At 43.3% G+C, this 10,667-nt stretch overlaps 1 protein-coding gene across 18 annotated transcripts in view; it reads left to right on the plus strand.

Moving 5' to 3' along the window:
- The window catches only part of Magi1 (membrane associated guanylate kinase, WW and PDZ domain containing 1), a 604,931-nt gene extending 600,747 nt beyond the window's left edge, over positions 1-4,184 (plus strand). For 15 of the 18 annotated variants that reach the window (XM_027428904.2, XM_027428907.2, XM_027428917.2 and 12 more), the window contains one exon: positions 649-4,184. In XM_027428904.2, coding sequence (XP_027284705.1) covers positions 649-1,403 — 755 coding nt within the window. In that variant the 3' untranslated portion in view covers positions 1,404-4,184. The remainder of the gene's footprint in view (positions 1-648) is intronic. The other 3 variants (XM_027428919.2, XM_027428920.2, XM_027428921.2) reach the window with 1 other exon arrangement.
- The last annotated feature ends 6,483 nt before the right edge of the window (positions 4,185-10,667 follow it).

Genomic DNA, 10,667 nt, shown 5'->3' on the forward strand with positions numbered 1-10,667 from the left:
AAGCTTTTTTTTAATACAGTTCCTTTTTTAAAAAATTTACTTGAAAGTAGAGAAAATAATTAAATGTAAAAGAAGTAGTTTAATGGACCTTCAAGCCTAGATAACCCCCTACTCTGAATCACTTTTTAAAAGTAGAAGTATGGTTTTTTTGTATGACATGCAGATCCTCAGCCAGTTGCCCTGCTTCTTGTTAGATCACCACTCAAATATGCCAGCGACTATTTCTAACCCCCAGAAAGCTTTCCTCATGCCCATCCAAGTCTGTGTCCTAGGTTAATTTTAAGCAGAACAAGTATTCACAAATAAAATGGTATTGGGGGGGAACGGGGAAGGGCTGATGGGTGGCCAAGAAAGAATAGGTGTGGGTCAGGGTACCATAGTTCAGATACCTCTAGATAGACCCTTCCATTATAATGGCCTGTCTTCAGGGTACGGGGAATAGTCAGCTAGATGTTGAAAGCCATACTGCTAGTTTTTAATCTTTACTAGTTGCAGTAATATTTAAATTAACCAAGATTCAGTTGGCTTGGAATCTGCTTTAACAGTTGTTTGTTTTTTGTGACTAATGAGTCAAGTGTGGGAGGGAACCAGGGCCAGGAGCCACAGGACCTTCATGTTAAACTGTTGTCCTATTTCTCTTCCTGGCAGACCCCAGCAGCGACCGGAACGGACCCTCCACCGGTGCACAAGGTGTTCCGGAAGTGAGGCCCGGGCCGCCTGACCGCAGACCGCATCCAGCCTTGGAGTCCAGTTACCCACCCGATCTTCACAAATCATCACAACATGGGGAAAAGCGGGCACACGTGAAGGATCCAAAAGGCAATAGGGAGCATAGCAAACAACCCAACGAACACCACACCTGGAATGGAACTTCTAGAAAATCCGACAGTGGGGCATGCCGGCCCAAAGACCGGCCACCCGATGCATGGAGAGACGCACAGCCGGAGCGGACAGCCACCAATGGCCCCAAGAAGAGGTCCCCGGAGAAGCACAGGGAAGGCACCCGCAGTGCCGACACCACTTTGGAAAGGAGGGAGAAGCATGAGAAGAGAAGGGAGATGTCCCCTGAGAGGAAGCGAGAGCGGTCACCCACCCGGAGACGAGACAGCTCCCCCAGCCGCCGGCGGAGGTCCTTGGAAAGACTCCTGGATCAGAGACGGTCCCCAGAGCACAGAAGAGGGGGCTCACCTGAGAGGAGAGCCAAGTCCACCGACAGGAGGAGAGCCAGGTCCCCCGAGCGCAGGCGAGAGCGGTCTCTGGACAAAAGAAACCGGGACGACAAGGTTGGCCACCGAGAAAAGGACGAGGCTGGTCTGAAGCCTGAAGCTGGGAGAAGCCCCAGAAATCCTCCAGAGCAGAGAAGGCGGCCTTACAAAGAGTGTAGCACTGACCTCAGCATCTGAGACTCCTGAGTCACACTGCAACCTTTACCGTGTCAAAGGTTCTAAGAGGAAGGTCGCAAACATGGGATAATTTAGTTTCTTACCTGAGAAAGCATCTACACCTGACAGACCTATGAATAGTAATGGACATTTTATGCATTTGAAATCTTATGAGAAAAAATATATATATGAAAAGTCTTGTTGTGCCTGATGTATAATATTAAAGAAAGTATTTTTAAATGCATACTTTTTTTTGAAAATTATTTGCCAAAATAATGGCCTAAAGGGATATACATTTTGTTTCTTCACAAGCTATACAATTGTTGAGAATTGTTCCCTCTTAGGGCAAGCTCTTTCTCTTCTAGATAAATGGGGCTGTTGGTCATGTCCTCTAAGTAAATGCAATGAAATTTAACTCAGTATAAACTGTTAGAAGTGATGTAGTGCTGTACTGTAAACCCCTGTTTTTCAGAAAAACAGAACACACAAAAAAAGCAAGCTTCTATTTGTACAAACTAAGGACCTTTTAGGATGGATTAGGGTGGCCAAACTGTGTGACAAGAATACTACTGCAAATGAAGGATATTTATGACGACAGTGCACAGCGCTAAGAAACTTTATGATCTTGAGTTAATAGTTGATTCAGAGTACGGTTTGTGCCCTCCCTGGCCCAGGAAGGTGCAAAAACAAAGTTGGCTGCCATTAACCAAATACAGCCTTAGCTCAGATGGTCAGTTTCATCAACTCCGCCACGGAACACATCTCACAGCAGTGCCCATCACAAATTGTCAGCCTTTAGGAGGAACAGACAGGCTGCTTCTGGGTTGTCTGGTCCAATATGAAACTGAGTAGGTGGAATGTAGGTAGGACCTTATGCCTCTGGGATGAGGGAGATATAAATGTCTCCAATATGGAAAGAATGCCCTCCCCCACTGTTTAGCATAAGCCCATGGTTGCCTTCTGCAGAGGGCGCAGAGGAGTGGACTTTGGTAGAGGAAACCTCTCTCGTGATATTTGAAAAGCATTGGGGCTGCTTATTCCTGAATGGATGATTATGCACTTTGAAACCATAATCCAAGTCTTACCGATTGATTGAAAGGCAAAGAAGAAAGTGGTAACACCCATGATTCTTGACCTTCTGAGAAAGCTCCGTCCCCATGACCCTGTTCTTTGTATCTGGGGATAGCAAAATAAAATGGAATGTTTTTTCTTTCTAAAATAGACCCATTTTCTGAACCCTCAGATGGTGTGGTTGGGTGAGCTGTAGCCCTGAGATGTGGTTTAAGTGGATTACTGCCTAGCTGAGCCAAAGTGTTTGCTTGTACCTGTTGGACCACTACGGCAAACTGCTGCTGACAGTGCATTTGTATTTCTGTAGTACTGTTTTGCATTTTCCATTCAGACACAAAAACTTTGCAAGTCAATCACTGTTGTTCCCATGGTACTGTATTAGGGGAGGGAAGAAAAAGACAAAAAACAAAAAAAAGAAAAGAAAACCAGCCAATCATTGTATGTAGAGTTTAAAATTGTAATTAATAGAGCCTGTTGGAAAAAAAAAATAAACAACTGTTGCCTTTTTTTGTATAAAAGAGAATTTATGACAAAAGTCTAGCTGTGAGGAATGTGGTATGTGTCTATATTTCTGAATATGAACAGATTGATTCTTGGGAATATACTTTAATGTAAAGTAAATCAGGTATGTAAAGTTGTTTTAAAGAGGGAGACTGTATAAGTAATCACTAAAGCTTTAGTTGGCGCTATCATTTCTCCACGGAGAGCCTACTCATGAATAATCAGGCATTCATTTGCATTCTCTGTTCTTCACTCTTTTATTTCATGCTTAGTGCTCCCTCTGTGTTGATGAAAAGCAGTGTGTGGGCCAATCTTTTTATAAAACACTATGCACATATAAATATTACATTGTTCATAGCTTTATTTGACTTGGGGTTTATACAAGAAATTACACCAAGTAGCTATAGTTAATGTGGACGTGATCAACGTTCTTTTCCTGAATCAGACACAATGTACATTCCGTAGCTAAAGGGGGCGGGGAGTCTGTGATTGCTACTTTTATTATCAGAGTTCTCCCTACAAAGCATGCACTGACTACAGTGCTAATGCTGAATGGCAATGTATATTTCATCCATTTCCTGAGAGCTAACTCTGAGGTATTACACTGAAGGCTCTGCTGCTGGGATTTTTCTCACTACTTGTAGCATGGTCCATGATGTGACTAGTTAATTCTCCTGATCACAGTCTGAGGGTTTTGAACAAGTAAAAGAGTCAAGGATGGTTTTTCGATTGCCTCCTGAAGTTAACATCAAGGTGTCTGTCTCATTGTAAGAAATGGTGTTCAGCATTTAAAGTCAGTGCTAACCACCTGAGCCTGGCTTGGTATCTGAGGAATTTTGCTGTAGCAATTTAATCTTAATTCTGTACATCAGATTTGGTCTGAAAGTATTGCACTTTCAAAGTACAGAGAACTATACACTAAGCAGAAAAGTAGAATTCTCTTCAATCTACTGTAACATTTGTTGGAAGCAGACTCTTGTGAGCTTCCTCTCCCCACCCTTCCACGTCATGTAAGAGTGCTGATGAGGTATGATGGATGAGTATGTTGTATGATTAAACCAAACCATTTAGGACCATCCCCCTCCACTATACAATTGATGCCTGAAAGAATGTTGGGTGGGGGAGGACTCAATAGCCTACTTGTATTTTTTAAGTTTCTTTTGTGAAAGATTTTTTAAATTCATTTTTACTGTAAAAATACATGGAAGTGTGTATGCATTCCATAACCACTATTGTTTCTGGCTTGGTATCTTCTTTGTCTCCATGTGGTCTCAAATGGTTCAGGGTCAAGTAATCACTCTTCAGGGCCCATGATTGCAACTACTGAAAAATCAATGCTCGGAGGAAAAGGGAGCTGTGTCTTTGTTATGGGAAAAGTGTTTCACTATTACTGCCTCATGATTACTGTGGGGGAGGAGGGTACTGTAGTGTAAACCACCAGACCCCACTCCAGATCTCCAGCATCAGACTGTGCACTTAGCAAGATCCTCAGCTAATTTGTATGCCTGTGAAAAGTTGAGCAGTGTGCTATAGCGCAGGCAAGTAACAGCAAATTCCTCAGAGCCAAGGCTTGAGTCACTTCCTAGGGGTGTGCTACCTGGCGAGGAGTTTCCTTAATCTCTTAAAGCCTCCCTTCCTCACCTCTAAAGGGGCATACCTCATAGAATTGGTCAGTTCTATTAGGACAAAGCTCAGAACAGTCCTCAGTAAGTGACACTGCCAGCAGTTAGCGCTTTTTAATTGTAAGACCAGCAAGTCATGCATCTGTACTAGGGACAGGTGTGATGAACTTCTCATCTTGAAATGTGTAACAAAATCACTGCCTTTGGAGACAGAGAATCAGTCTCAGTGCTTAACTTGAAGGTGGGTAGATAGGTGAAGTTAGACACACCTGCTTGGTGTGGAGAGCTTAGAGTTTGTGGAGGGGGAAGAAAAGCCAAATACACAAAAGACACCCAGGGCCCTGTAATAGTGACTAAAGGGGATCTAGCCAGGTTGAGGGAAGGTGGCAATTGGATAGACCACAAGAAGAAAAAGACTTACCTGGTGACAGAAGAGGCATAGTACATGGCACACAAGATGGATGTCAGTGGGGGATTATATAAGCATCTGAGCTGATCTTAGAGCTTCAGTTATCTGGTTCCCTTCCATTTCCAGTTCCTTTTGGATGATGACATGCAGCTGGGATTTTTCCAAAGGCCCTTAAGGGTTTGCAACTTCCAAGAGGGTATTGTGTAGGACAGTAAGCCTTCCCACCGTCCAGCACCTTGGACTGTATTGTGCTTTATTTTGTCCCCATTGTGGTAATGATAAGCATTGCTTCTTTAGCATCTCTTGATGAAGATGCTATCTAGCAGTGGTTCCCATCTTAACCAATGATTGGAGCTATTTGTAAAGCCTTTGTGTCCAAGAGATCTTTACCTGCCATAAATACCCACACTGAAAGAATGTCCTGGAATTCAATTACAGCTATCAGCATTTTCTTGCGGGTGGCCAAGTGGAGTTCATCTCTGATGTTCACATTAATCTTGAAAGGAATAGACCTTTCAGATTCTCTGATTGTATGGCAATACCGGCAGTATGAGTGTTTTGTACAATCAAATGGGAGTGTATTTACAATACAGATCATGGGCTCCAAGGAAGGAAGAACAAAAGCTCCCAACATAATTATTTAGGGCATGTTTGGCAGTGATGACCTAACGTGAGCCATTTTAACAAGTCTCTATGCATTGAGTTCATCATGAGGGGCCAATGGAGTGTAATAGGACTTCATTAGTGCATGAATTAGGTGGTGGCTGGATCCAGACCACTTAAGAGGTCAGCCAGATGGGATTAACTGGCATTATAGAGTATGCTCTCCACTATAGCATATGATTGCCTACCTTCAACTAGAAAGTTCATTGTAGCGTGTCTGGGCATGGTCTACACAGCCTGCAGCTACAGACACTTTACTAGTAATGTTTCTGTGAATAATTTCTCTTTGATCTCAGGATCATAGAATTAAAGAGAAAATGGAAGGCCTGCTAATCTGTGGAGACATAATAACCAAGGCCACTTCCCAAACACAGTTTGTTGGACGTGCATTTATTGAAAACGAACTCTACCAACTAGGAATACCTGCTTGGTGGGGAGAGCTTATAGTTGGGTGGGGGAGGGCAAATAAGAACAAAATCAAGTGTACTAAAGATACCAAGTAGAGGCCCAGGGCCCTGTAATAGTGACTTAAGGGGATCAAGTCAGATTGAGGAAAGTGGCAATTGGATAGATCAAGAGAAGAAAAGGACTTAACCTGGTGGCAGAAGGAGCATAATGCAGTTGAGATAGAGGTTAGAGGTAAAGTGTGACCCAAATGGAAGGGCTGGCCCGACCTAGTTCTTAATGTCCAACTTCAACAGAACACCATTGGAGTGTTTATCTAGCCACTGATGGGTTGCATGTCTCTCAGGGAAGATGATGTGGACAAGTTAGGTTTAAGTTGGAGATAGGTGATCTCAGCACATCATGACCCCCACAGACTCAAAGAGGAAGAAAGTAGGAGTTATTAGACAATGGTGCTCTTCCTGTCCCTGTAAGCAGGGATCTCAAGAGAATATAAGAGCTGGGTTGCCTGGGCCCAGGCCCACCTAGTGTTTAACTTTTCATAGAAAAGAATTGGTTTTCTCTCCAGTCTGCATATTCATTACTTTTTGTCCGTGTACCTTTATAATACATGTAAAAACCTGTTGAATTTTGTACCCGGGTAGTTTATCTCATTTTCTTGAAGCTTACAAATTCATACCTTACTACCCTCTTTCACATATAGGTGTCATAGCTCAGAGACCTTGTTGTCACTCTTTTCTTTTTACTGTTTGGGTTAGCCACATCTTTGTCGAGCTGCAGAAGCATGTTCATGTATTTTGCTAGACATCTGGCATTGAAGTACTGGATAAGAATACTTATGATATTCCATTTTGAAGAACAATTAAATTTGTGAAAGTACTGCAGACTTTTAATAAAATACTCAAATATTTCAGGAGACTATAAAGAACAAGATGGAGTTTCTTTGTGACCAGTCAATTCCAGTATCTGTATAGAATTTACAGAGTTGCCAGAAGGCACTTCTGGGGTAAGATATTTATTGGTTTGCAAGTTTCTTCTGTGAGACTGAATAAGATGAGTCAGGTAATAAAACAAAGACTGGATTGTTCTATGGAGAGAAGGATGAAGGGGATTGGGAATCAAAAAGATGTGGCAGGGCAGCTAAGAAGCATGGAGAGGCTGGTAACAGAAACGATTAGGAAAAGCATTTACAACTCCAGCCTTGGCTCCCAGGGAGCTGACCCCAAAGCTACACCCACAAAGTGAGCCAGATGGATCTGGCGATGAGCATCCAGTCTCAGGAGAAACAGGGCTCACAAACCTGAATCTCAGCACATGTTTTCAACCTAACTCTCACTCTGGATTGGTAGCCAAGCACCAGAGGAGAAATCCGTGGCAGCACTCTTCATATCTCAGCACTAGACAACACGGTGCCATCTTGACAGGGGTTCTGTGGTTGAGACTGAGCAACTCTGGTGTCTTGGGGTTTCTCTTGCTGTGAAGAGCCACCAGGATCATGCCATCTCTTACAAAGGAAAACACTTAGCTGGAGCTGGCTTACAGTTCAGAGGTCCAGTCCACTATTGTGTCAGGAGCATGGCAGTGTTCAGACAGACATGGTGCTGGAGAGGTAGCTGGGAGTTCTACATTTTAATCTGCACACAAGTGACAGGTGTAGCTTGAGCTTATATGAAACCTCAAAGCCGCCCCCCACAGTGATACACTTCTTCCAACAAGGCCATACCTCTTAATAGTGCCACAGCCACCTTTGTCCCACAGGGTAGTTCCCTGGAGTGTAAATTCCAAAAGCTCTGAGACCATCAGATGGACTGCTGTGGTGATATATTATTTATGATTTATTAAAGCTTGCCTGAGGGTACAGAAAGCAAAGCTAGTCACAAACCATAGAGTCAGGCAATGGTGATACACAACTTTAATCCCAGCAGCCATACTAGCATGCCATCGAGCCAGGCCATGGTGGCATACATCTTTAATCCCAGGACTCAGGAGACAGGTAGATGGGTCTCTGATAGTTCAAGGCCACACTAAGCTACATGAAATTGATTCAGTCCTAAAGAGAAACAGCTCACCCAAAGGTGAGCTCAGCACTTGGAATCACATGCCTTTAATCCCAGGATTTGAGAGTTATAAAAGGAGATTTGGTTAGTAGTCAGTCACTCTGAGAAGAGCATAGCAGTCTGAATGAATCTGACGAGCAGTAAAGTTGGGAGCAGTCTGAGGATCACCCCTTCTGTCTGAGCATAGGTGGAGGTAAGAGCTAGTGGCCAGCTGCTTTGCTTCCCAGATCTTCAGCTTGAAGCTTGAAGCCCAGTATCAGTCTCTGGGTCTTTTATTATTTGTATTACAGACCGCCAGTTCTCTGAGCTCTTCCCCTCCAGGGCAGAGTTCAACCCTCTGCCTTTTTCACTGTCAGATAGGAGGGACTGCTCAACTGGAATGTTTGCTCCCTCTACATGCAAAAAGTGGGTCATTCAGAGTCTACAGACTGCCCAGTCCACAGTCCACAAAACTCATGTGACCAATAGTAGCTCCCTAGTGTCCAGAGAAAGGAAGCTTCAGAAATGAATACAACCCAGATGCTGATAACATATCCTTGACCACCTGGCCCCTCAGCCTGCAGAGTTGTCATATGAAAACAGAAACTACAATAGACTCCAGCTACAACTCCTTACTCCTACTCCCCAAACACATCTGCTTGAGTAGAGTATTAGATCCCAGAAAGAATGTTCTCTAGTTCTTTTTTTTTAACTGATTCTTTGAGAATTTTGTACATTGTGTTTTGATATGTTCATCCTCACCATTCCTTCCAGATCCATCCAAACCCTTTCCCTATCCAAAGAACTCTGTGCTTTCTCTCTCTCTCTCTCTCTCTCCTCCCTATGCATCAAGTCCAATTTGTGTTGCCCATAAATTCTTAAAATCTTGGATATGTGCCTTCCAGTTGACTTATCAGAGACAACATTCTCTTTTTTTTCCCCCAGAGACAGTTAGGACAATTTTTTTTTTAATTTAAAAATCCTTCTATTGGGGGAACAATGACTTAAAGGATCTTATAAATAAAATCTCCCATGAAACCATTTTCCAGGTTCCCTGTTACCCGGTATATATCAAGATCCTCTGGTCGTGGCCTCCATATGCTTATTTTCTAATTATCAGTGTATTTTTTATCCTTTTACTGAAAATAGTTTTTTCCTCAGATGATATATCCTGATGTCATCTCCCCCCCTCTACCCCTCTCATTTCCTCCCCACCTCTCCTCCCATCCAGATCTACTTCTTTTCTGTCTCTCATTAGAAAACAAACAAGCTTCTAAGGATAATAATAAAATATGATAAGATAAATCAAAAAACTAACACATCAAAATTAGACAAAATAAACAGAAACAAAAAGAGCCCAAGAAAAGAAACCCACTCATTCATACACTCAGAATCCCATAAAAGCACTAAACTGGAAAACACACACACACACACACACACACACACACACACACACACATACACACACACACACAGGACCTGGTGCAGACAGACCCATCTAGGCCCTATGTATGCTGCCTCAGTCTCTGTGAGTTCATATGAGCTTTGATGTGGAGATTCAGAGGGAGATTCAGAGGAGATTCAGAATGTCCTCCATTCCCTCTGGCTCTTACACTCTTTCTACCTCCTCTTCACAGGGTTTTCTGAGACCTAAGGGGAGAGAATTGATGGAGACAGCCTGTTTAGGGCTGAGTGTTCCACAGTCTCTCACTCTCTGCACAATGTCTGGCTGTGAGTCTCTGTATTTGCTCCCATCCTAAGAGGAGGCTTCTCTGATGATGGTTGATCAAGGCACTGATCTATGAGTACAGCAGAATGTCATTAGGAGTCATTTAATTGCTTGTTTTTTGTTGTTGTCTTTTACTTTGTTTTGTTTTTACTCCCACAAGCTTTGTGTCGACACTGCACTAGTGTATTTTTGCAGGCAAGCCACCCTTGCAGATCAAAGGGTTTGTGGCTGGTTTTCTGTTTCTGTTTCTCATTTGTTAGTGTGCAAAGTACCCTTCCTGTACCAAAGATGCTAGAATGTAGGGGACAAGGTTCTATGTAGGCACCAGCTTAACATCTCTATGTTCAGTGAGTTGTAGGTATTTATCAATGGGACTTGCCATCAGTTTGTGGACAACAACAGAGCTATAGTCTTGAAAACAAACTGAGTTATTTTAGGATTCCAATGGAACGCCTTTAGATGGCAACATTCTTAAAGAAGCCAATAGTTAGTTCTCCAGCTAGGGATTGGATTTTATGTCCACCTCTGTAGGAGTTACTCTGACCACGCCTCCTGGGACTGGCTACAGGTGTACCTGTCCACGTCAGCCGAGGAAGCTCATCAGCAGGGCCGTGTGCTGAGTGCCGGTCATTCCCCGGTCCCTGGGAAGGTCTGAGACTGGGCCTACCAGGTACACCTGTAGCCAACCCCAGGAGGCGTGGTCAGAGTGACGCCTACACACCTCCCCTCGCCGTGTTGAGATTTGATATGGCTTCATCTTGCAAAGGTCTTGTGCATGCTGTCACATTCATGAGTTCGTATGTGTAGCTACTCTGCTGTGTCCTGAGGACATTGTCTCCTCGTATTCAT

This window comes from Cricetulus griseus, chromosome 8 (genome assembly GCF_003668045.3).
Source record: "Cricetulus griseus strain 17A/GY chromosome 8, alternate assembly CriGri-PICRH-1.0, whole genome shotgun sequence".
NCBI classification, from domain to species: Eukaryota; Metazoa; Chordata; class Mammalia; order Rodentia; family Cricetidae; genus Cricetulus; species Cricetulus griseus.